Raw genomic sequence first — 27333 nt, forward strand, 5'->3', positions numbered from 1 at the left:
TTGCCTGAGAAAGTGGCCTGGGCAATCATAAGGAGGAATTAAAACAATCCTCAGAGATAGAAGACAGCCTTGCAGCTGCTGTTTGTCAGTTTCTTGTTTTCTTGCAAGAGAAGGTCAAGGGGTGGTGTACCCCACTGACCAGTGATGCTGATGTCTTAGTTCACTGACCAATAAGAGTTTTACCTTTCTGTACTTCGGCGTATTGGTCTATAAAAGAAGATCTGAGGTAATAAACCTCGCTCTCCTGTTCAGTTCACAAGAGAGTCTGTGCCGTGCTTCTCGCTGTTCCCAATAGAGCGACAGGAGGGGAGGCCCTGGCACAGGGTGCCCAGAGCAGCTGTGGCTGCCCCTGGATCCCTGGAAGTGTCCAAGGCTGGGTTGTTGGGGGCTTGGAACAGCCTGGGATGGTGGAAGGTGTCTCTACCTTGGGCATGGGGTTGAATGAAATTGTCTCTAAGGTCCCAAACCATTCCATGATTCCATAATTTCCTGTATTTTATAAAACATGGTATGAATTATATGCTAGAAGTTATTCTGTTTATTACTATTACTGTCTATATTGTGATGCTGGAATTTGATCAGCATAGACATGGAATGGAAAATCATGCCATTAACTGTTAGTTTTGAAAATTGGTCATTAAATACTTCAGATGTTTGTTCCCATCCAAAAATGTGTTTTGACAGAAGTCCTTCATGAAGCTGCTTTCTTTTTGATGTAATGACACCTTGCAGTATGAAAACAAAACCTGCTAAGGATGTAACAAATATCAGGTGTTTGTCTGCACAGTCAAGTGTTCTGTCTTCTGGATGTACAGGATGCTGTTATCCTTCTCCCTTGGGGCACTGCTGCCTCATGCTCCATACTCTGATTCCCAGCTCATTTTCTATAGAACAGTCTCCAGCCAGTAAGTGTCCAGTCTGTTGTTGCTAGGGTGTCTTCCTCCCCATGATCAGGACTCTGTGTCTGTCCTTGCTGCATTCCATGAGGTGCTGTTGGCCTGTCCCCTGTAGCAGCCTGACCCTTCAGTGTATGACAGGTTCCTCTCAACCTGGTGATATCTCCAGTCTTGGTGAGAGCACATTCCCATCACCTCCTCCACAACATGGATAATGAGGTAAACTTAAGGTTCCAGTAGACACCCTGCAAAATCTGCTAGTTCCAGGCATACAGCTAGAGTGTGTGTGAGGGGTGTGTGTGTGTTTTTGTATCCTTTTGAGGATGGATGTTGTGTTTACCTTCCTTGCAATTTCCTGATCATTCAAAGATGAAACAGTTTAGGCAGGGACATGAACCTGATGCCTCATCACCATTACAGAGAGCCCATTTCATTCCCCCATGGGTTTGTCTGGGGTCAGTTCACTCAGCCAGTCAGTCCCTGGCTCAGTGTTCATCCACTGGCCTTTCTCTGGGAGCTCTTCCCAAAGTGCAGAGTTCCTGTTAGACTCTGCTGATGAAGTGAGGCTCAGAAAGCATCCTGTGCCCCTCTGCTCAGATCACATGTTAAATCTGCTGCCATACTTCCAGCCTTGTGCTGCTGGGACAGCAATGGAACATTTTCTTGTTACCCTTGATATTATTCTTTTGTTTCATTCCATTATTTTCAAAAACTGCATTTGAGCTTTGTCATTCCTCAGACACAGGGGACAGTGTTTCCGAATTCCTGCTTTTGTAGCTGTCACTTCTTCTGTCTCCTGTGCTCTCTGTTTCCTTTGGAGCTCTGCCATGGCTCTCTGCTCAGCCAGGCTGCTGTGCTCACACATCTGTGTGTTTTCCTGGCTGTTAGGAAGCAGGATGCTGTATGTGTGCTGGGACTCACTCGGCAGTTAGGGTGCAGTCTCTTGATCACCTGCTCTGCCAGTCCTACCTTGATGCACTTCTACATTGTCATAAAACTTTTTGGGAAGTTTGATGCAGGATGGTTGTGTTATTCTCTGGGCTGATGTGATTCTGTAGCCCTGGTTATACAACAGTGTAACTGCTAAGGAAGCCCACACAAGGCACATCGGAGCACTTCAATGTGTTCTTATCCTCAGAAACTATAGGCACTGCTTTGAATTCTGCTGATGCCTGCTATTTGACGTGGCACATCTCAATGCATTCACGCATATTTAGGCTCTCTAGTTATTTCTCACAGCACAGTTTGTAAAGCCAAACAAAAAATTCAAACCCAGCTCACATCCTCCAAAAACTGATTCGCAGTTCAGAAAACAAGTTCTAAACTAAGTTGCCATCATGCTGAAGTGCACTGACATAACAGGAGCCAGGTTTGATTTTGGGGTTTCTTACGGAGGACAGGATGGGGGGGATCTGAGTTAGCTGCTCTCAGTGAAATGCACTGGTGTGTATCAGACTCCTCAGTGAAGCTAGAATTGTCAGCACTGGGCTGGGAATAAGGAAGGAGCTGGTGACTGAAGCCGTGTGTCTCGGGAGCTGGAAAAGGAAGCAGGGACATGGACAGAAACCCAAGTGATGCACGGAAAGAAAACCAGTGCCCTCTCTCCTGAAAGGGCCTTTTATTATGGAAACAAAACTTGATTCTTTCTGTTGAAGGACTGTAGTATTTTGCTTAAAACTGTGTTTTCTAGTTACTTGGTTAATTATTCATCCAGATAAGGACCTACTTGTTGCTCTTTTTTAGCTTTGTCTCTTGAGTTAATTTGTATATATGTATATGCAAGCTTTTAAAAATATTTTTTAATTTCTGTCCACTAAAATGTTTTGAAAACTGTTACAACACCAATTTTCTTTGCACTGCAGGTTTCTCTAGCAGGCTGGGAACATCAGGAGAAAGCAAAAAAACTTCCCTCCTTGCCTGGGGTAAACACTTGACAGCAGTCATAATACTGTGTAAATGCCAATTCCTTATATATTTCCTGGCATCCCTAGCAGATAGGTAGATTGTATTGTTTTGGAGTAAAATTATAAAGCAAAGACCATTCCTGTGTAGGCATCCTGAGGTGGCAATGTCTTCTGCAGTGACAGGATTATTCTGTGTTGGCCCAGCCTGGGTAGAGATGAATGCTGGGCAGTGAGTGGGAGGAGGCACAGCAGTGGCTGCCCCTGGATCCCTGGAAGTGCCCAAGGCTGGGTTGTATGGGCTTGGAACAGCCTGGGATAGTGGAAGGTGTCTCTGCCTTGGGCACGGGGTTGAATGAAATTGTCTTTAAGGTCCTACCAAACCCAAACTGTTCCATGATCTACAATGCTATGCCTGCTATGTTCTCTGGGAACTTGTTATAAGGAAAGGATACTCAATGTACTGAAGACAGCATAATAAATTTATGTGAATGGAATCCTGCTCTTCTTCACCTGGCAGGAGAATAGTCCCCCAGTCCTCCCCAGTGCAGCATCCATCCAGGAAGTGACAGTCCTGACTGCCAGGTGTCACTGTGGGTCACACTTGGAGGGATTAGTCTTGTTTGGAGTGTATTTCCCTGGTCTTTAAGGGCCCATTTCCATAAGTTTTATTAGGACCTGGTTCTGTTTGGTAGTTTGCTGGAGTATTCATGTTTATGTGACTTTTGGGACAGGCTGAAAACAGTTGTTGCTCTGAGCCTTCAGAGCAGGGCTGGACCTGTGAGGGATGTTGGATCCTTCCCATCCTTGAAAAAGTTATTGCCAGTTGTCCACCTGGTATTTTTTCCCTCTTAAACTTACCTTTGTTTTCTTAGACTGGAGAAATAAGGTAGGATCCAGGTGTTCAACATTTTTCTAATTGTTCAATTACTCATTTCTTAAAGAGGTAAATAGTCTCAATTGGTAAGTGGGTGTGAACCAACCACATTTGATCTAAATGACTGACCATCTTTGACTAATAAAAAAAAATACTATAAAGAAATCACAAAAATCATGCTGGGTACGTGTTAGAAACATTGATGAGAATTTTGCAGATGTTATCTGTAGGTCTCCAAAGGATGGAATTAAATCCTACTTGGCTGGCACAGAGGTTTGCCATTAGTTGTGTGCTATGTCTAGTGTCATGAGAGGCTGATTGGAGCTGGTTTAGCTCCAGGTCTCTAAGGGAGCAGGGTGTTGTTTCTGTGCGAGACTTGAACACAGGGGATCTGGCTTCTCTGAGAGTTTTAGCAGACGGCAGGAATTACCTGTGGGTGTTTATACAAAGGGTGTATTAGACAACAGGCTCTGACATTGTCTGGGTTCAGCTGAGTTACTGCTGGATTAGGTTTCACAAGCAAGCAGTCAAAGGCAGACGCTGTGCCAGGAGCTGGTGCAGTTCTGCAGTCTGTTGGCATGAAAACACTGAGGGTTATTTTGGGGTTTCCTTCCATTCCGTTGTGGATTTTATGCTTGCAATCTCGATGTCTCAGCAGACTGGGCATCCTTTTTTTTCAGTATCTGAAGTTAATGTGAAATTCTCTTGCAGCCCTTTTCTTCATTTCCTCTGATATTTGTGGCAGGATATCATCATTTGACACCTGTGTCTGTGTTTGGTGTTCTGAAATGTCTGGAAGGCATAAGGAAACTTTTGTCAGCCAATACCATTGCAGAGCCAAGCAGTGTGATTAAAAAAGGGCAATTTCACCACAGAATCCTTTACCATAATAATTTGCTTTGTCTTCTAGTGTCCTTAAGCCTAACAATAGAACTTAATAACTTAAAAGTAGTATATTGTTAGAGGAAAATAGCACATTTTCCTATGCATGCTTACAGTCTCATAGATCTGACAGAGATGAGAAGTTAGCTGAAAAATGTGTGTCTTGGGTTGAATTGCAGTTGTTTTATTGCTCTGAGACAGACTTGAAACTATTTTAGTTATTTTTAGACCTACATTGACAAGAGCCTATAATTGTTGGGAAATTGCAACCCAAAATGATCTTAGTATGTAATGTTGTAATGGACAGTAGCAATTGCGGAGATTGCAGATAGAAGCAGAACAAGTGTCCAGATAAATATCCTTTTCCTTAAATATTTTAAGGATTTTTATTATTAATATCAATTTTTTTCTGTAGAGTTAAGAGTAAACTTAAATAAAGTGTACATTAATTGTCTGCCTTAAAGAGAATTTTTCAGTCTTCACTATGATGCTGTGTTTGGGAAACTGGTTGCTTGTTTGCTGTATTTATGAAGGACTGGATGTGGGTACGGAGGAGCCCGCTGGGCCCGAGATACTGGCCCTCCCCTGGAGAGGAGATACTTCTCTGTAAGAGCGACACAATGTCGCTCCCAGGGGTCTTTGAGTTAGTTATGTTAAACTGTTGTGTTTCATTGGTGTTCTCCCCTGCTGTCCCACCCTGATACAGGTATCTCGGGCTTCCCCCCGCCCCTCTCCTTCCCCATAAATATCCCGGGTTTTCCTCTGTTCGGGAGATTCGCTGTTACCAGCACCCTTTGCCGAAGCTTTGCCTGAATAAAGGCTTGTGCCTCGGTGGAACGCTGGACCAGCTGTCTCGTCCCTGCTTCCTGTGTTGCCTGCCGCCGCCGCTGCCGAGCTGAGCTGAGCTGAAATCACTATACTATTACTGAGCTGAGCTGAAATCACTATACTATTACTGAGCTGAGCTGAAATCACTATACTATTACTGAGCTGAGCTGAAATCACTATACTATTACTGAGCTGAGTTGGAATCACTTGACTGCTCGAAGCTGCTCACATGCGCTTCGGGCCAGCCTTTCTCAAGGCTGCTTCTGGAGAAGTCGCGGTGCTCCGGGCTTTCCGCCGCCGCAGCAACTGGAAACTTCTTTTTCCCTCTTGTCCCTAGGTTTGGAGGTTGGAATAGCCAAAGAAATCACAAGGCTCTTCATTTCATACTTGACAGTTCATCTGTTGATGTTTTCTCACTTTCTGCTCTCTGTCCACAAGACTTTGTGCTGATGAACTTGGTTAAGTGATTGCCTTTCTCCCATGTCACTCTATATTGGGAATGGTGAGGTAGTAATGACACAGACTCTCTTGTGAGTTGAACAGGAGAGCAAGGTTTATTACCCCAGATCTTCTTTCATAGACAAGTACACGAAGGTCTGGAAAGGTAAAACCCTTATTGGTCAGTAAACTAAGACATCACCATCATCAGTCAGTTGTGTACACCACCCCTTGACCTTCTCTTTCAAGAAAACAAGAAACTGACAACACCTGCAAAGTTATGTGACTTGCTTTTCCACAGACACTGTGCTCCCTGCTTGCTGCTTGCATTTAGCATCCACACTCCCACACCTATGGAGTCTGCAAGACTGGTCAGAGTTGGTGTTTTAGATCTAAGTTTCTTGCTGTTGATGGGTGCTCTGTCTAGGAATGCAGAGGGGTGTCCAGAGTGGAAGTAAATGACCTCTGAGTTACTCATGATGTGTGCCAGCCTTGGGAAACCCTTGGCTTACTGAAATATTTGCTGTGTGGATTGCGTATGTTGAGTTCACTTCTTGTTTGCATTTCCTTTCATTTTAGTAATGGTAACGTTCTTTTGTTAGTATTAATTTTAAAAAATGTTCTTCTGTTTAGGACACAGCTTAGGCTATGGCTTCGTGAACTACGTAACTGCAAAAGATGCTGAAAGAGCAATAAACACACTGAATGGCCTCAGACTTCAGTCAAAAACTATCAAGGTAGGAGCTCTTCAGTCCTCTGTGAAAACAGCATTGTAATAAATTTCAGTCTGATGTTAAAGTCTGTGTGCTGCAGCAAGCATGAATCTGGGAGGAGAGCAGTGAAGTGTTTCGAAGCAGCTTAGAATTTGAAGATTCCCTTTCTTTATATTCCCACCATTTGTACAGCAAGAGAGGGACCATTATAGATGGTTGCCAGGCTTTTTAACTCATGCACATCTTGGATACTTCATAATATTTATTGTAAATCTTGTTAATACACATGCACTTCTTTCCTTATCCAAAACAACAGCCCGTGATGTGTGTGTATGATTCACTCCTGCCTAGATGATCTATGCAGCTTTCTCCAGTATCAGAAATTGTGACAGAAAACTGCACTCTACTCATGCCATCTTTTTATAAAGCTTTGGAAAATATACTGGCGGGACAAGTTCCTGATGTGAACTGTGGCAGGTCCAGTGGCTGAGTCAGAACTTGAGGTTCTTGACGTGGCAAAAATGTTTGCCGGGAGTGTTGGTATTGGTCTTCTGCCGTCTCCTTACAGCAATGCTTATATAGTTGTTATTTCTTGGATAAACCCACAATGAATGGAGTTATGTAGGGACATGCCCTTTTTCCTGTTGTTTGGTTGATTTTCCCTTATTGTCTCCTGGTTCCAGTTTTTTGAACTCCAATAAAAATGCGTGTGTTGGTAATGGAGGAGTTAATTAAGTTGGCTCATGACAATAAATTGATCTTCCCTGTTAATACCCCGAACATGTATTTTTATTTCTTTTAAAGGTTTCCTATGCCCGCCCAAGTTCTGAAGTTATCAAGGATGCTAATTTATATATCAGTGGCCTCCCCCGGTCAATGACACAGAAGGATGTAGAAGATATGTTTTCCCGTTTTGGGCGCATCATCAACTCACGTGTGCTTGTGGATCAAACCACAGGTGAGTTTTGAGGCCTTGGCTGTGGAAAACTGGAGTGTAGGGCATGTGTTTGGTGTTTTTTTGGGACTGGCAGTACCTAAACTTAAGTAAATTAGACTTCCACCTGGTGGTAGTCATGGCATCTGGTGCCAACCAGTGATAGAATTTTAATAGGATATCCATGCTCAGTGATTTTTTTTAAATGCAGAAAGACTTGCGCTGCCTTTTTGCGAGCTTGCAGCCCAAACCTCAGACCATATTAAAATAAGATTATTGTCATTTTTATCAGCTACTAATTTGCCAAATCTACTTTCTTACACTGACACTTGCTGGCGCTGCAATGCACTGTGTTTCTGGGCCACGTGTGTAACCTGGAGTGCTGATCTTACCTTGAATTTACATACATGCAGCTCTTACCCACAGCTCAATTCCAAGCCATAGTTACAGATTTAAGGCAAAACAAAAATGTATTTCGTCTTTTGGACCAGCCTGGAACTCACTCAATTTTCTCGTATTTTAAACCATTTGAGATGTCTTACAGGCCTCTGTGGTTACTGCTAAGCAAAGGAATGAATTTCATGCACTTAGTACTGCCCTGAAAGTTCTAAAGGTATTTTGTGTACTAGAAAAGAAAAAAAAGAGAAAGGGGAGAAGTTATCTAGTTAGGCACTTGGCTCAGAGGAGACCAAAGTTAAGGTTTTCTTTATGATGGTATTTCTGACTCTGTGTTACAGTGTGTTTTCAGAGTTTTAATTTCTTACCCCATTATTTCAGACAACATAACTAACTGGCTTATCCTCTCACCCAGGTGTTCTGTGGTTTTACTGGTAGTCCATATGTCATGTATTAATGTGGAGAGAGCTTTTACAAATACACTTTTTCATTGATTATGCATCTGCTGTACTGGAATAGAAGACAATCTAATTCCAGCAATTCCACATTTAACATTTATAACTGGGATGTACATTCATACACATCAGCCTAGAAGCAGCTTTCCTGCTGTAGTTCAGAGTGGGTCACCAGCAGCTCCTGGTGAGCTCAGTCTGAGTGCAGGCTGAGGTCTGCAGGGCCGTGCCCCCATCAGAGCCAGCTCCTGGTGCAGGCACCACTTGCAGGGGTTTGGTCAGATTGTGCTGCAAACAAAACTGTGCATCAGAGAAACCTGAGGTGACTTGGTGAGATCTGGGGACTGACATGGCAGACACTCCATGGTTGGTAAGGAAAATCCCATCCTGCCTTTCTGGAAGAAAATGTCTTGTTTTGCCCAGCTCTGATACCTGCATGGTCCTGTCTCTAGAGCTGATTATCTAGGATGCAGCTGTAAAGAGAAGCAAGAAAAAGACTTGTGGAGCACAGTGAATTTAGTAATGTAAGTGTCCAAACTAGTCATCCCTCTCCGGCAGTCCATGGGGTCTGGAGAGTGTCTGGATTTGACAGAGGTGTAAAATGAGGTGACAGACGTCATATAAATAAAACCTCCACGAGAATAATACAGTTTTCATGGGTGTGCTGAGGCCTGATGCTGTATAATTCAGCTCAGAACACACCATCCACTTTCCAATAGCCTAATAATGCATTGACTGAAGAGTGGGTTCTGTTACATCTCACAGTTAATGCCTGCAGAGCTTGGGCTTCCCATCCCACCAGGAATGTAGCTGTGCCTTGGCTTTAAGCCTACCTTTCATATCTTCATCTACTCCCACTGAAGACATGTTTTAATTTGTACTTAGCTGTACCTTCTCACAGAGGTGGTACTCCAGCTTTCGAAAATTATTCTGTTTAAAAATACACTTTCTACAATATTTATGTTTTGAATGAATGCTTTGAAAAGCACTAGAATGAGCATCATGAAAAATGGAGTCACAGTAAGCTGAGCTCAAGTATAGGCCTTGCTGAGTTGGACCTTCCCAGGGTGGGACATACCCTTCCTGCTGGCACGAGAGGCTGATCTCAGTGGTACCTGAGCATTATGTGCTGTCAGCTCCACTCTGGTGAGCCCATTTGTTGTTATTTACCAAAATGCAAACACACCTTGCTTGTTCCAGGCCCAGGTTTTGACATGTTGCATTTTGTTCTGTGAAACAGAGAAAATGATCCTCAACAACCTTGTGATTTATGAAAAGCTTAACTTCTGTATCTGGCTTTGAAGATGGTCCTGGGTGGATGTAAAGAAAACAGGAAAGTGTCTGATATGACCCTTTCTGAAACAGAGCTAATGAAGTCCTACATTTAGTCTGGCCATGATACTTGCTTTGGAATGGCATTTAAACAAAATGTGCCCTTTTAGCTTCACTGTGATAAACCATATTTTCAGCCTGAAGTCAACTCAGAGATGAGAAGCAAGGGGAGGAGAGCTCACAAGGCATAACATACCTCAGTCAGATGGATCACAGCATCCAGGGGCTGGGACTAGGAAAAAAATATGCAAATTTTTAACAGCTGTGATACTGGTTCAGTACAGCTACTAAGAGGTAATTCTTCATTGATTTTAATGAATAAAAATAATCTACATGCCAGCTGGAAATAATGTATGTGGTGCAGGTGAAATTGTGATCTCTCCATTAAAAAAGCTGAAAGTCATTACAGTCAGACATTTGTTCCCTCATCTCTGAACCTGAGTGTGTTTCTAGCATGGAAAAATGAAAACGTTTGCAAAAATATATCAATTCTATGTTGGCAGATGGTCTTTAGTGATAACATAATCAAAACTAAGAGGTTTGGGTTTGTTTTTAACTGGAATTAATTGGTTTTTTTTACTTATTTTAAAATGTTGAGGAGTTTTTGTGAATGTAAATGTAAATTGGTGATGAGTATCATGGAATTCTACCACGTATTATTTTAAGTGTTTAGTCACTGTGGTTGTTACAGCTGAAATGAGTATGCTAATTTGTCTTTGGTTTCTTAATTTTGTGCTTTATCCTCTAGCTGCTGAAGAAATATAAATATAGAGAACTTGAAAGCTGTGACCAAAAGAAATACTGAACGTTTTTGGGTTTTGTTTTCAAAGTTATTTTGAGTTTATCCTGAACTTCAATTTTTTTTATTTTTGTTTTTTTTATTGGTTTGGTTACAAGGTTTGTCCAGAGGGGTCGCATTTATCCGGTTTGACAAAAGGTCAGAAGCAGAAGAGGCAATTACAAATTTCAATGGTCACAAACCCCCAGGTTCCTCCGAGCCCATTACAGTGAAGTTTGCAGCCAACCCTAACCAGAACAAAAATGTGGCACTGTTGTCGCAGCTGTGTCATTCACCAGCTAGACGGTTTGGAGGGCCAGTGCATCACCAGGCGCAGAGATTCAGGTAGGTTAGGAAGAATAAATGCATTTAAGGCTGTGCTCCTGTTCCTGTGTCCGTCTGGGGAGCTGTGCCCCAGCAGCTCGCAGTGATACCTTCATTGCAGCATGTGTGAATGAATACGTAGTGCACTATGTGTCCTCAGTGTTATGTAAAGAAACTGTTGCATTAAAATATGATTAAAGAAAAATCTCACTTGTAAAATTTATATTGAAGTTAGTATGTAAAGGTACCTGCACTCTGGTGTCTGTTTCCACTACTGGGTTACAGTGAGGGGCCAGCAGCAGCAGGTTCCAGGTGGCTGTTGGTAGGTGCCTGTCTCAACAGATCCCCATTCTGTGGTCTATATATCTGAGCACAGATAGAATTTGGCAACTTAATTAAAGCTCTGAATGGTTGGTTCCAGCAGGGAAGTGTTACATCAAGAGAGGAAAACCTTATCTCTGACGAGAAGGTTCTGTGGGATTCCTGCCTGCATTGCAACCTGTGCAGGGTTCTGCTTTCCTTTGAGGCCTCTCGAGTTTACTGATGAGATTATTGAGTAGTTGCAGCATCCTGTCTGCTTCCAGGGCTGTGGAAGATGTGTGTTTTGCCATAGAAAATTGCTTTGGTTGCTTTGAATTTGAATTGTTTGTGGAAATGTCTTGGGTATTCATGGAGGAAGCTGATGGTTGGAGGGGACTCTGGAAAATGCAGTATCTTGCAAAGAAGCAATGGGCTTTGAGATGATACATGTTTCTGAGAGTAGTGGTTCCCTGTTGAGAGTTTACTCCTTTTTTTTGTTTGTTGTATTTTTCTCCTGTGAAGGATCCGATGAGCTCAGTAAAACTGGACTAAAATCTCAGCCACTTTTTAGCTGTGCTGCTTTTCCAGTGTTGCTGTCTCCTGTCTGCAGTGCTCAGCATTTTGAGCACAGCTCTGTGTAATGGGTCTCCAGAGAAAATTCATACTTTTGTAGTCAGCTGTGGTTTTATTCTGAGAGTGGTTGAACAGTTTGCCCAAGGAGACAGATTCTGTCTTTTGAGATGCTGAAACCTGGCTGGAATTGATACCAAAAGGATTAATCTAATTTCTACTGTGCCAGTGTAGTTTCAGCAGGAAATGGGGTATGCAGGATCTGCTTTCTCAGTAAGGATGGTTGGAAGATAAGGGGAAGACATCTGGCTTAGGAATGCAGCCACAGCCAAAACAAGGACTGAACCTGGGAAATTAGGGAGAGTTTTATGGTAACGAACAAAATATGCATGTGATGACTGTGTATAAGCAGCACCCTTGTAGAAGATCATGTGCACACAAGGTGGAGTCCCTGTGCAACCAGGCCTGTAATGAATAATGCCCTTCTGAACACTACATTGGTGTTAAGGAGTTTGATTTGAGTGGTTTTCGGTGAGTTTTGGTGACAGGATGAGCCTAAGCAACTTGCTGGAGCAGGTGCCCCACTTAAAGCAGGGGAGTTTGTTAGAGGATTTCCAGAGGTCCCTGCCAGCCTCAGTTGTTCTCCAGTTCTCTTCAGCTATGTATCTAGGGAAGTTTAGCTCAGGCAGCTTTTGGTTTCCCTGAAGCAGTCACCCAGATCTCCACACCACACTTTCTGAGCCATGCTGAGGAATGAAATTCTGCATTGCATGTGTTTAGGTGAATTATTTTTAAAATTAACACATCTGCCCTTTGTCTCAGCCAGGGCTTCACTGTGTCTTGATCCTTATAAAATATTTTTCATTCTTAACATTCTTAATTGGACATTTTCATCATTGTCCTTCCCCCTAAAATTTATGCCATGATCAAAATCATCAGAATAAGCAGTGCAAATAATATTCCCATCCATAATTAAGAGACCAAATACCTTTAATTCAGTCCTGTAATAATTACTCAGAAACAATAAAAATTATTAATGTATTTATGTCAAGAATGGCTGGTGAAACTAAATTCTAATAACCAGTTTGTTCATTATTCTATTATTGTACCATTTAGAGCAGCATTAATGTCAATTGTGTGCATTTCATAGAATCACAGACTAGTTTGGGTTGGAAGGGACCTTAAAGCTCATCTCTTCCCACTCCTGCCATGGGAAGGGACACCTTCCACTATCCCAGGGTGCTCCAAGCCCTGTGCAACCTCGCCTTCCAGGGATGGGGCAGCCACACCCAGTGTTTGTTAGGTTTGAGATGTCACAGTGGGGATTGAGATGAAGGAAATGTTATGTCTCTGTTCCATTCCTGCTGCCGTGGGAGCTTGTCCTGCTGGATGTCTGTGCCCGGTGCTCGTTTGTCAGCTTACTTTGGCTGGCTGCTGCTCCCAGTGACAGACCTGCTGGTGGGGAAAGAGCTGAAGGTGTTGAGGTCCCACAGCCTGGCAAAGGTAGGAATAGAGCAGTTGTGGGTCAGGCTGTGCTTTCAGGAAGATGCTGTGGACACAAGAGCCACCAGTTGACTTGCAGACACAAGCTCTTCATCTCTGCCTGGTCACACACTTGTGAGAACTCCAGCACTTAGTACAAAGCTTCCTTCCCTCAATCACTCATGCAGACAGGTCTGTGCATGGAGTCATGGAATGATTAAGGTTGGAGAAGACCTCCAACATCATCTACTCTGTCTCACAACCCTTTGTATTTTTCTACCCACCTTTAGAGTTAGCTGCAAGTTTTTCTTGTGAGTTTGTCTTCCTTGAAGGATGCTGAAGTGAAGGAGTTGTGATTACTCATGCTGTAGATAAGCTCAGGAACCTGAGTTTGGGCTGAGTTTTTTTGTTTTGGTAGCGAACAAGACATGATGAATGGATAATTAGATTCCACAGAGTCTGCAGTCTGTATAAATTAAAGTTGTGATCTCTGCTCCACAGAGGTTGAATACTTATCCTGATATTTTGATTGCATTTCATCTTGTTTCATCATAATCCCTGTAAATCCAGGATTAAACCTTTAGTATCTAATTTGTAATTATTAATTTCCTACAGATATTTCTCCAACCCTTTGTATAATGTTCTTTTAATCCTTTTGAGTTCCTGTGGTGTTCGTGGCTCACATCAATCTTAGTGCTGTGTCCCACTGGATTCCTGGGCTAATTCAAAGGCCCAGAGGGTCTGCTTCCATCCAGAGAGAATGATGCCACAGCATGGGATTGTGTCTGGAGGACAGATAAAACATCTGGGGCAGGGGTTTCTTTACAGTGTAAGATTTCTTTCCTTAAAGAGAATAGCAGATCTCCAGGTGCTGAACTGTGATGAAATGGAGGGGTTTAGCTCCTGAAGCATGAGGAGACTGCCTAGGGCCCCTGGAAGTCCCGTGCTTTTGCAGCTCACTAGAGCTTTATAATAGAGCAACATTCTTTCAAATCTCAGTTATTGCCAGTTCAGCTGATTTTGCTTTCTGACTTGTTCAGGGTTGGAGCCAGTACCCAGTTCCTGTAATGGGCATAACTATCGGTGTCAGCCCATGAGTTCTGCCCTGAAGGGGAGCCATTTCTGACAATCTTTGATCCAAGGGGAAGTGCAAGAAGACTGTTCAACCCTGTCAGTGGTACAGTTGCTCAGACAGCTCCTGTACACCTGCTTGGTTTCACGCCAGTGAAATTGTTTAAATTGTTTAAATTTTTAGTTTTTTGACCAATTTGTAATTTGGATGCAAGCTGTATGTATTGAGTAGAAACCATTTCATCTAGAGTACTATTTTACCAGTTCTGGAAGAATACAGGAGTGAAACCCCAATTGCTTCTGTTCTTCCTTATGTGGTTGTTTGATCCAACACCCTGATTTATTTCAGGCTTAGAGCTTGTGTCATGGAGTTCTCAACAAGATTTGTGTTGACCACAGCAGATCATTTCTGTCTGTAACTGAGACAGCAGAAAAAGTTGCTTGTCAGAAGGACATCATCAGTGTACCTGAGCTCCTGCTCTTTATGGAATTATTAAAAAATAAAAAACTGCCAAGCTCAAGGGCAATGACAACACAAGCAGGTATTAAAACTAGTGTTCCTGCTTATTGGCATCCCACCTGTGTAACAGTACAGTATGTAATTGTCCTTAGAATGCAGGGAAAAGAGTTCAGCAAAACCAGCACAAAGCTTTGTTAGGGGAGGTTTAGGTTGGATCTCAGGGCAAGGTTCTTCCCCCCGAGGGTGCTGGCACTGCCCAGGCTCCCCAGGGAATGGGCCCGGCCCCAAGGCTGCCAGAGCTCCAGGAGCGTTTGGACAGCGCTCTCAGGGATGCTCAGGGTGGGGTTCTTGGGGGGTCTGGGCAGGGCCAGGGGCTGCACTGATCATCCCTGAGGGTCCCTTCCAGCTCAGGAGTTTCTGTGATTCTATGAAAAGTATTTATAGGACTTCTATAGACCTAAGGATAAATTGCTTTCATTTAGGAGTGTCATTTCTGAGATTGCATCCTGCCATGGGTTAAACTCATCCCAGGATCTGTAAAAATGAAGCAGTCTGTCTGTCTAATGACAGAGGGAGCAAAAGGTCATTAATAGAAGTGAGAAGCTTATAAAGTGAAAAAGAGTCATGATTGAAAATACACTGTTGTTGATACTTAATGCCCCAAGATGTTGAAGTATTAGGTTAGCATGGCTTGAAAGAATGATCCACAAATAACAGAGGCTACAGACTCTTCAAGAGGGTTGAAAAAGCAGTTTGGAGGAGACAGTATAAAAATAATTACAACAGAAATAAGTGTGCTGAGATTGTTCAAATTACAATATTAAAGGAATTTTAAAACCACTTTCTCTGAAACATCCTGTAACTCTGTTTGCCTTAGTGTTTGCCCTAGTAGGACGTTCTTTTAAATACCCTTAATAAGTATAACTTCCTAAAGGTCGTCTTAAATTGGCGTGGCCACAAAAATCTGTCCTGGTAGGACAGAGATCTGTGTCAGCTGCTCCAGGTCCTGCTCATGCAGGCTGTTACCCTGAACTGACGGAGATCTGGGGTCCCTCTTGTGCAGAGTGGGAACAGAGATGCATCAGATTGGCTGAATAGTATTTCCTACAGGGTTTGTTGGGGTTTTTTTCTAATCTTTTAGGGGTTTTTTTTGGTTTTACCCTGTTTTGTTTGGTTTGGGTTTTTAATAAACCTGTAACATTTTTGTGAGTCAAAGCAGGAAGAGAGGACAATCTGTTTGAAGATAAGTATATCCAAAGAGCAGGGGTACTTGCTATTTAGTTATTTTGTCTGTAACAAGCATTTAGATTTGTTGTTTTCTTGCATTTAACACCAGTTGCTCTTCTTCAGCTGGTTGCAGTCCTTGATGTGGTGTTACCTGGGCTCATGGGCAGAGCCTGAGCCTTCGAAGCAGGCAGGGGCAGAGCTATACTGCTGGAACCAACGTCAGGCAATTCTGAGCTCAGTGGTTTAAGCAGGGACTTGGGACTGGTGATCTGTTGAGATGAAAGCTTGACAGATATTAAGATAAATTCATCCTACCAGACCATTACTCACTTGGAAAGAAGCTACAGAACTGAAGGTGTCTGTCAGAACAAGTAAGTGTATCAAACATGCAAGCACAGGAATGTTTTTGTACAAAGCCAAAAGAAATAGCAGATGTGTCACCTCATCATCAGATCACGTGGATTGGTATGTTTCATTCACCTTGTGGTACTTTTAACTGCTTTTTCAGTTTGGCTATAGAACAAGGCTTTCCAAACTTGGATTTTCGTGGGGCTGGCTGTTAGTGAGTCGGTGCAACTCAGGAGTGTCCCACTGTGCTCCGGGAGCCCCTGGGCTGCAGAGCAGCAGTGAGGGAGGGATGGAGTGACACTTGTTCTGGGTACAAGAGAGTCCAGGAGCTCAGGTGTCCAAGGCAGTGAGCTCTGAGCACCAGAGAGCCTGGGGGAGATGGGCACTGACTGGTTCTTGTGTGTGAGTGCACAGTGTGTGTGCGTGTGTGCGTGCACTGCCACCCCTCTGCTCCCCTCCCTCCCTGTACACTTCCTCGAGCCCTCCCTCCTCAGAAAAGGCAGCAGCAGCTCCTTGATGCAGTGCAAGAGTCAGAGGGGAAGCATTTGGCACTTACTGCAGCATTCACTGCCCAGACATCCCTTCCCTGTTTCCTCCAGGTCAGCAGAGAATCAGGATCTGCCACCGCCCTGCTCTTGGCAGAGAGCAGCTCGTGTACCGCTTTTAAGGGGTTTGCAAATCACCAGTGGTACACCTCAATTTGGGAACCCCTGGTATAGTATCATTATATTTCTATGATCACATGACCTCATATTTTTAAATAATAAATAAGTACAAGGGTAAAGTGAGTTTTTGACCTTAACTTTCACATTTTCTGGCCTTTGAGTGCTTAGCTGTGCAGCCCTAACATTGCACTAAAATATTGAGAAGCTTTGATTTTCTGGAGTGTACACCAGAAATAGAATAAAGGGGAATTAGAAATGTGGGTTATAGGGAAAATAAATTAATACAAAGCAAGACATAAACAGGAGAAGATTTTTGCATTTTGTTATGCATGAATCCTGCCGAGGTATTGTGAAGGAGGCAGGATTCAGGAAGAGTGTGTAGGTGACTTTAAAAATCCAGTTCAGTAAAGTCAGATCAAAGTTTTCCTGGAAAAATTAATAAAACAATCAGTACACACTGGAATAATAAAACTGCACTGAGCCTGTTCATGTTGGGAGTGTTTGCCTGTACCTGCTGCCTTTGGGTGGAAAGGGAGTAGGTTTTGTTATGTTTTACAAAAGAAGAAATTAAGACATACAATCTCTACTCCTAAGAACACAGCACACTCATCCCTGCCCCAGCAAACCCAAAGAAACTCTTTGACTTAAGAGTTTCCCAACATATTCTTTTTGAAGCAAGAAAAGGAGCATGGGATGAAAAAAAAATCTCCTCCTGTGAAATAAGTGGGAGATGTCTGGGGCCTCTGGGAAGGTGCTGCCTGTGCCCCCAACTCGAGCAGTTCTGCAGCAATGCCCTGGACACTCTGAGCAGCCTGGCTGAGTTCAGAGATCCATCCAAGTACCCTGGGAAGGTGATAATGTAATTTTGCCTTGCCTGTTCCTTGCTTATTTCTAAGGATAGTTCCCTGTTGATAAAGCAGTTGGAATACTTACCTTTTTTTTCCTGGCAGCTGTCAATTTGATTGTCAATTTGAATGGGGAAACATTTATGTGGCGGTTTTGATGTGCCATGTATAAAATATTCATTCTCAGTTGCTTCCCATTCAAGTTACTTTGCTTAATTGAATTGAACTTTTACATGAAATATTGTGCTTTTTATTTGCTAGGTTCTCTCCTATGGGTGTAGATCACATGAGTGGGCTTTCTGGTGTAAATGTTCCAGGAAACGCATCTTCTGGCTGGTGTATCTTCATCTACAACCTTGGTCAAGATGCTGATGAGGGAATCCTCTGGCAGATGTTTGGCCCCTTTGGTGCGGTTACCAATGTGAAAGTTATTCGAGATTTCAACACCAACAAGTGCAAAGGTTTTGGTTTTGTGACCATGACAAACTATGAAGAAGCTGCAATGGCCATAGCAAGTCTTAATGGCTACCGCCTGGGGGACAAAATCTTACAGGTTTCCTTCAAAACCAACAAGTCCCACAAATAACTTGCTCGTGCTTTTTGTATGGAATAGATAATGGAGTGACAGAAGTTGAAACATTTTTGTTAGTGTAAAACTCATTTTGCGCCAATTTTCACAAGTGTTTGTCTTAGTCTAAATGAGAAGTGAAAAGGTTTTATATTCTGGGATGCAACTGACATGTTCAAATGTTTGAAATCCCACAATGTTAGACCAATTTTAAGTTCCTTTAAGTTATTTCATTTAAAACATGTTAAAAATCCCCTGAAATCTTAAGTAGATTGCATTAACTAGATCCTCTGGATGGTGGTAAAATTGAAGCATGCTTTCACTTATGAGACTAACATTTGTTTCATTGAATGTTGTCTGCAAAAACTGGAATTTTTTGAAAAATATCAGGCTGAATTCATTGATTTTCTTTGGTTTTATGTTGTTCTTCCTACCCATCCCCCTGTCCTTTTGTTCCCCCCCAGTTTCAGTAGTATGGAAGAAAAGTTGAGAAATACTAATGTTTTAGTTGACAGTGACTTGTTTGATCAATTAATATTCATTACTCTCTGTCTAGTTGAGGATCAAGCTTTTTAAAGTCAAGGTCTTGTAAGTAGTAGCATGCCAGCCTAACTTTAACACCATTGAGGAGGTAAGTTGCACACTGAGCAGTGGCCAAGCTGTCCAATTCACAGGTTTTAGAAATGTGACCTTTAAAGCCCACTTTGAGAGGAATGGACCAAAGAGTTTCAAAGAAACTCCGGGAAGATTTCAGAGTCAAAATGAAACTCAAAAAAAGCGAGTGTGAATATATGTTGCTACTTTATCAGACTGAATCTCTTCTGTCCAAATATTTAATGCATGGTGCACTACTTACTGGTACATTATAATGCAGCAAGATACTTACTCATTTTCCAAGATCATTGTAGTTGGAATTCCTTTGGCAGTTCTATTTTGTAAAGAAAAAACAGTTATAAACATTTGAGCATTGTATTTCTCGCATCCCTTCTAATGAGTGCTAGTTTTTCTATTTTAATAGGATTTTGTTTTGACAACTAGCTTTACTTATTGAACACTCAGCAGAAAAGTACTTACAACTTGCAAGTTAGATATTAACCAAAAAACCCCTTTGATTTGTAGATTTAAAGATTAATCCCCCAGGTTTTCTGCAGACTGCCTTGAAACTTTGAGTTGTTCTGTTTCTGTTAATTTTCTTTTGCTTTTTTGTGTTTTTTGTTTGTTTTTACTTTTGCATTTAAGAACATTAAATTTGATTTTGTTTTGCTCAAATTTTGTTTTGTTTTTTATTTTCTGTTGTTTTTTTTGCTAAGTATTGCACAAAGTGTCCAGCTTTCAGAGTGTTGTTTTAAGGAACTGTAGCTCTTCTTTAAGAGAATTTTAATTTACTGCTTTGACAGATGAGTAAAAGAAAAAGAGTTTTTGGAACAAGCACCACAATAAATCCATCACATAGAAATGATGTGTCACAGACTGATGTAACCCTCAGGTGTGCTTGGGTAGGAAACTGGGATGGTTGACCCTGCCTGTACAGGTGTGTGAGCTGCTGTGCACAACTAGAGACTTGGCTCTGGTGTATATGTAGGTAGACCAGGTGTGGAAACGAGGTCTGTGGCAGTTTAATGCAGTGTGTCTTTGTTTTGCCTGAATCTCTACAAGCCCCAGAGTTCATTTCCAAACTCCAGAGGCCAGTCCATGCTGCCTGCTCATCTCGCTCCATCCCCAGTTGACCTTGCCTTGTGCTTGCCACCGTTTGTCCTCTCCTTGTCATCCCCTTGCCATGGGATCTGCACAGCCCAATGGCTCCCTCACCCTCCACATGCAGCTGAGCTGCTGCCCAGCTCCAGGGAAGATCTGTAGGGGGACCTGATCTGATGTTCCTTGACCTGCCCAGGGCATATCTAAACCCTACACATAGGCCTTGGCCCAGTGAGCAGCCTCCCGCTGAGTTTGAGTTATGTGTAGTGAATGCAGGTGGGATTTTTCCTGTTAAAACATCCAACCTTGCTTCTCCTGCCAGTCCCTCCCCATCTCTTGAGAAACTCAGTGGTTGGTGAAACAGTGACTGTGACACAGCAGCCAGCCCACTCCCACCCCTCAAAGCTGCTCTTGGCTGTCAGAGTTTTCCTTCCACCAATTCACCACCATCCATTTATCAAGTCAATGATTATTTCTTTTCTGCATACAAGGAGAGCTTGGGAAGCATTCTGGGGGTTCTCCCAAGTTAAAGCTGTGTAGTACAGAGAATTTCTCTTACCCATCACTGTTGAACCCTGCACTGTCCTGTTCCACACAAGTGGGCTGTAGTCATTCCCAGTTCCGTCATTCTCTCTTGCTTTATTCCATTTAAGATAAATTTGCTACTAAACTAAATGGGAATTTCTGCTTGTCATAATATTTATCTGCTGGTTCAGACCTCCAGTGAGTGACCCCTAAACACAACTCTGTATCAGTGCTGGTTCCAAGCACACTGGCCATGGCAGCTGCACATTGCTGTGCTGCCACTTCTGAAAAAAACCCCTTCTCTTGGATGCTTTCTGGCATCACTGTTCCTTGCTTTTTCCACTGCTTCCCTATTTCTCTAATTCTTTGCTAAATAAGAAGGAAATGCAGGATATGGTTTTGTACCGCTATAACAGTCTCTTTTAGCAAAGGTCTGATTCTATCTTTCTTTGATAGTTGCTCTGATAATAATTTTCAGGCAGTTGGTATGAGCAAAGCACCTCTGCTCAAGTAAGGAAAAGAGGAAAAACTCCTGCTAAGAGCCAGAGCTGATACCAGAAGTGTAGTGTATGATCTGTGCTATTCTAACAGTCAATAAAACCTTGGTGTAAATAGCTGAAGTCCAGAAAAAAATGTGTATGTATTTTTGATGCTTTTGATCCTAAACAGCAGCTTGTGCATCCTTCTAGTAAAGACCAAAAGGCAGCTTCTGGGGGTGGAAACTAAATTCTAACAAGACATTTGCCAGGAGTTTTTCTGCCCAAAAGGTAGGAGCAACTGGTTTCCTCCTCACACCCTGCTTTGAAGCTCTCACTTGAACGAACCTGTTTCAAGAGAGGTTTTGGCCTCTAATTCTCAAAGAATGCTGTGCTGTTTCATCCATCAGTTTGATGGAATCCATGTGTTTCTGTCAGGTGATGCTTCTATCAGTCAGTGCTTACAGGATCTTTGTAGAACCAAAGGGCTGTCTCAAAGCAGAGGTCTCATATTGCTCATGTGATACAGTGGTCTCACTGAGGTAGAGAGTTCTGGAAAGTCTTCATTGCTGGATTAGGGTGTGATGATCAGATTTTGGAGACCTGGATTTGTTGGTCTATACTGGAGATGTGCTACAGGAACAGCCGAGATGGGAGTGTTTTGGGGTCGTTTAGACTAGATTAAGAGTCTCTTGGGAATCCCCAGGTGTAGCTTCTGAAGGACCAGGTGTAATTGCTGCTGAAAACACAGTTATCCATGCTGCTGTCACAGGGTTTCATGTATAGGTGCTGAGATATTACATTTGCTTCTCAGATGTCCACATGAATGGACATGCAGAAGAACATTGGCTGTTAGCCTCATCATCTGTAAACCTCCTGTTAACCATTAGCAGACAGGGAAATCCCACATAAGTATGGAAGAGGAGTCTCAGATGTTGCTGTATGTGCTTGGAATGAGCTGGCAAATGCACATGGAGATACTTCAGGTGAGGGGATGGCAACACCAGAAATCCAGACATGAGCAAAATCAGAGCAGTGTCTTCAGTTCTCAGTCATTCCCTGTAAGATGGTATCTGTGCACTGAAGTGTTGGATTTATTTTATTTTTATTATTCAAGCTGCATTATCATAAAATTTGGTTTACTTGGGCTGCTCCACTCTCCTGTCAGAGACTGGCCAGTGCAGTTACTGTTGCCTCCTGAGCCCTCCTGTGCCAATCCCTGCATCTGTTCTGGCTCTGGGACTGGGAAAGGCTTGAGGACCCCGCTCTTAGGGTGAGGGGAGAAGTCACCAGCGCCACAGTGGTGTGTGTGGCCACACAGCTTTTCCTTCCCTTTGCTTGGGTATGTTTTTTGTACATCTGGATCATGTGAGCATGAAAACCACTGAAAATCCAGACATGAGTCACTGGAGCAAGATAAATTGTCACTGCAGTGAACACTGGTTGGTCAATGTGTGGTCACTTGCCCTTGTCCAGATGACCAAAGGGTGTTTGCATGGAGAGGACACCTATTTTTGTAGGGGGATTGAATGTTGTAGTAATGTTATTTATACAAAACAGTTAAAAAACTTTTTTAAAAAGGTTTTAAAAAAGTCTTGGTATCATTTATAGAAAGAATATCCAGCAGTCAAAACAAAATGGCAAACTAACTGTAAAGGTGATCCATTATTTTAAGGCTGAGTTTGGAAAATGAATAGTTATTAAGGTCCTTCAACATTTGTTACAATTCTTATGTTGCTTTAATGTTCTGGGTAAGGTCAATAAAGTAGAAATTCTTCAAATATTTCAGGAGAGATTTTTTTTTTTTTCAGTGCATTTTAAACTCAAGTTCCTTTTTGGATAGTTTATCATTACATGTCTGCTCTAAAAAAAACACTTGGAGAATGTCCCCATGGTTACTTTTCTAACACAATATACAGGTCATATGATAAAATAAACGGTTTATTCACAGTAGCTCCTCTGGTAGCTCTGCCTGCAGAAGGTTAGAGTTTGTGGGAGGTTTTTAACACACGGCTTTTGTGAGCTGCTGGTAACCTGGTTCAGTCACATAAGTACAGAGCAGTTTGTCTGGATGCTGGTTCTGTCAGAAGATCCCTGTATTTTTTATTTCCATAATGAAGAAATGTGTCCTTTATAACTCTGTCAATGAAGCACCTTACTGTTACATTTCTACATTTAGGCATCTACAAATAGCTTTAGAGGGAAGGGACCAAATTCACCATAAGGAAACACCAACCCCTTGAGCTCTCTGAGTGGAGCTGCACTTGTGTTTTAGCTTTTTTTCATTTTGTTTTTATTTTCCAAGAGCTGTATTTGTCACCTGAGGTAATTTAATCTCTATTTGGAAGCTGGAGAGTCTTTTTGTGCCTTTGGCAAGTTCCTCTAACGTAGCTCTGCACTTCTCAAGATTGGCTACTCAGCACAGTAGATTGGATAAATCCAGAGCTCAAGAGGCCAGTGGTTGTTTTCTCTGATTATTATTTTTATTATTACTGAGTTTCTCCCTACTAATGTTAAAAATGTGGAGTTCATAAAAAGGGTCTCTTTCCCTCCCTCTCACCTGGAAGAGGCGGTACCTCCATGACCACCAGTGGATTGAAAATCACCGTTAATTTCTAAGCGTCACTCGTAGGTTGATCAGGTATGGCATCATTTCAGTGGTTGCTGTTTGTAGTAGTCTCATGTAGTCAAACAAAACCAAACTCAAAGTGCTGCTTTCTCATCCTGCCTGATTTAAAACCAGTCAAAGTCTTTATGATCTCTAAAGCCTAACACACCACCCCATGAGTGGGTTTGATGTTGAACTCTGGCGATTCCTTCTAGATCACACTTGATCAAACAGCAACAAAGATATTTTTCTGTTGAGTGGAATTTTCAGCACTGAAATTCTCTTTCGTTGCTAATGACAGGAAAACAGTAATGGTAGAACTGCCACCTGAAACCTTGGAAAATTGATTCTGTGTTCACATTTTAGAATCTCAATATTCTCCTACTGTTGTTCCTTATTTCTAAACATTTTTGGGCAAGTTTTTAGTGGTATGGCTGAACTTTTTCACTTGGTCATTGAGAAGAAAATAACTTGAGACATTTGAAACATAAATTGGGATAAACCTTTATTTGATGAGTAATTTGAATAATACTGTGCTTCTAGTATTTTTATTGATTTCCTTTAACTTATGTAATCTTTTGTTTATAAATTAATCTGTTTGTGGGACAGAAGGTTTTATCAATTGCTTTCCATACTGTACAGTATATGGTTACACATTTTGTATATTTAGTGTGTTTTTAAGTTATTGATTTGTTTTATATCAAATAATTTATTTTTCAGGTACCATTTTCATTTAAACTTTGTTTTTACATGGGTTTACTTTAAATAAAGTATGACACTGCTTTCCAAATGTCTAAAATGAAGTTGAATCCCATTGTGTTATTTTGAGATTATTTATGTAAATTAACGTATTTTAGAAATAACTGCAAAAATGTACCAAGTTCATACTTCGGTTGTGCTTCAATTCAAGTGCTTGGAAATTCTCTGCAATGATTTTTGAGCAGTTTGAAAAAATGGAATTTTCATATTGAAACAGTTCAAAGATTTGTTGATGAAGCAGTAGCTTTGTAGAATCCTGTGGATGGAGTTATGAACATTGTTTTCTATATGAATTTTCAAAATTAAATGAAACAACTCATAGATATTTTACACTGGTGTTAAGACTTAAATGACATTATCTATGTTAATAGTGCAAAGGAGTTTTTTACTTTGCCACGTGTTCATGGCTGGTTTTGTTGAGCACTTGTTTGGAACATACTCGGGATGCTTTTACTTGAGCCCTGGTGAAGGGTGATGTACTTCAAGTAGAATTAGGCTTTTACTTAATTGTTCATATTTTGTCTTTTTTTCCCTGCAGGAATTGGATTATTATTGTGCAGTTTGGAATTTGACATATTTTCAGAAGAATCTGAACTGTGTTCAGGAATGGGCCAATCAAGGTTCCTCCACTAAAGTTGTGGCCTTGTTAGAAGGATGGAATTAAAAGAAGGGGCTTAGTTTCATTTTTATTTTTCAGGAAAAATGTTGTCTTTATGTTACATTTTCCTTCCTGATTAAACCAAGCCCAAAGCCCAGCTATACTGTTACTCAGCTACTTCAGGGAGCTCCTGGGGAAATTGCCTCAAGTTGGCCCATTGGAGGTTTAGACTGGATGAAGATTTTCTGCAAATTGCACCAGGGTTGCCAAGCAGTGGTGGTTGCAGAAGTGTTCAAAGAACGTGGCTGTGGCACGGAGGGGGGTCATGGGCTAGTGGGGAACATTGTGGCGTTGCCAGGTTGATGGTTGGACTTGATCGCCTTAGAGGGCTTTTCCAACCTAACAACTGTGATTCCATGGGAAGGGACTGGACCATCAGTGCAGGTCAGGCTCCCTGGTTCCTTGGATGAGGCTGGGGCAGGACCAACACTCCCAGGTAAAACCCTGGGGGAGGTTCTGTAAGGGGTGATTTTCAGAAATGCTTCTGAAACCATGTCCTTTTGATTGAAGGAGCACATATAATCCTGCTGGCTCTGGACAGACTGTTCCAGTCTTAGTCTTTTCTTCACCAACACACCTTTAGTTTTGGTTTGGGTAAGCTGAAGTCTGTCCTGCTGCATTTCAGCAGGTGCCTCCTGTCCTTCAGTCACAGAAATAATCCCTCTGAGAGCTGGGCTAATTGTTGTACCTTTGAGATGTTGCCTGTTATTTTTCTCTTAAAGGCTTACCGTGAAAAGTGATGTAAAGTAAGAGATATAAATAGTGTTTCGTGTATGATGTCATGGAACGTGTGGAAATGCTGCCTCAGTTCAGGATCTCTTCCAATTCAGGAGTTTTTAGATTTCCAGTTATTTTTTCTGCAATGGGAATTTCTCAGTTCAGCACTGTTCACCATATGGAGTTATTCATTGACCTAGATTGGTAAAGAGCAGAAGTGAGAATTTCTGTTCCTACCATTTTATCAGTGGATTGTTGAATATGCAGCATCTGATGTATTCAGGAATGCTTCATCGGGATTTAGACCTTACTTGGGTTTTCCTTTGCATGAGCTGGAACACCTCCATTCTTGCTCCCACCACAGTTTATCCCACATGGTTCACTTTCCTCATGTTCATTTGACCTCTATTGTATTTTCCATGTTTTCTTCTATGAAAAAATCATGAGGGAAAAAAAATTAAATTCCCAAAAGCTTAATAACAGACATAGCCAAGTGAAGTTCTAGCCCCTCAAAAATGGCTCTTTTTTTAAAAGCAAACAAAAAAACTGAATGTAGACCCATTAATGCCTAGACAGGGACTCTGGTTTTTGCAGAATTCCTGACAGACTCCCTGGCTTTTGACTATTCCCCCTCCTTGCTCTGCTGTTGTGATATCCTGATTCCAAATTTTATCCCCTTCATTTCCAGAACAGTGAAAGAGGGAGGGCAGGAAAAAGGTGTTAAAGTGATATGTCAGAGAAAGATGTCTGTATTTCCTATCCTTAAAAAAATGGAAAGAATACGACTGTAATAAATGTCCTGGGTCATGCTAACAGTGCACTTGCTCCGGATTCTGTCCCAGCAGTGGCAGTGAGCAGCTATTTAAGGAAGGCCTGGCTGCCATCCCCCCTCCCTTCATTCCCCTTGTGCTTCCCCAGTTTGGAAGTAGCTCAGTGTCAGAGGGGCCCTGCCTGTTCCCCAAATACCTCCTCTTCTTTAGAGTCCTGATTTTTGAAATTGCCTTTCTTTGTCCTAAACTGTCCTCTCCTTCCATCCTGTACTGACAGCAGGAAGGGGAAGTGCTACATTTGGGAGTGATTTTACACGTGTGTGTTATCTGTGCAGCTGAATGAAGGCAAATAAATCACAATGTTTTGCTCTTTGCACTGTGACACACTTTCTTTTTTGTGGGTTTTTTTGGAAGTGTTTATGTATAGAAACAGTGATGAGCAAAATGGGACTCTGATTCTTAGTTTGTCAGAACTTGTACTAGCATCTCATTAGCAAATAATATTTCATTGTAACAAAACTGATTTAAACCAAATTTGTTAAAATTAAATTAAAACAGTTAAAATACAAATTTTCTTTATTTGAATTTTAAGTGTGCTTCATAACTTTCTAAAGGTTGACATTTCCAGAACGGATTGATTTCTCCCTGCAGGGCTGGAGCTCCATGCTTATAAAAGAGCATGTGCTCAAACTAGAGCTTACAAAGAACTGAGTTGAATAAAAATAAGTTTGAGGCTTCCTGTGTTCTCAGAGTAGGGATCCGAGGAGCTGTTAAACCTGCTTTAACAAACCTCTTAAACCTGCTGTTTGAATGTGTTGGAACAGATTCTGCCCCAAGA

General features: G+C 41.9%; 1 protein-coding gene across 2 annotated transcripts in view; it reads left to right on the forward strand.

Annotated features, from left to right (window-relative positions):
• The window catches only part of ELAVL1 (ELAV like RNA binding protein 1), a 40089-nt gene extending 20533 nt beyond the window's left edge, over window positions 1-19556 (forward strand). Inside the window, exons 3-7 of one of the 2 annotated variants that reach the window (XM_058858503.1) lie at window positions 6456-6559; window positions 7340-7493; window positions 10547-10772; window positions 16809-16922; window positions 17981-19556. In XM_058858503.1, coding sequence (XP_058714486.1) covers window positions 6456-6559; window positions 7340-7493; window positions 10547-10772; window positions 16809-16922; window positions 17981-18305 — 923 coding nt within the window. In that variant the 3' untranslated portion in view covers window positions 18306-19556. The remainder of the gene's footprint in view (window positions 1-6455; window positions 6560-7339; window positions 7494-10546; window positions 10773-16808; window positions 16923-17980) is intronic. The other variant, XM_058858504.1, reaches the window with a different exon arrangement.
• Window positions 19557-27333: the final 7777 nt, after the last annotated feature.

Source organism: Poecile atricapillus, chromosome 28, assembly GCF_030490865.1.
Source record: "Poecile atricapillus isolate bPoeAtr1 chromosome 28, bPoeAtr1.hap1, whole genome shotgun sequence".
Classification (NCBI taxonomy): Eukaryota; Metazoa; Chordata; class Aves; order Passeriformes; family Paridae; genus Poecile; species Poecile atricapillus.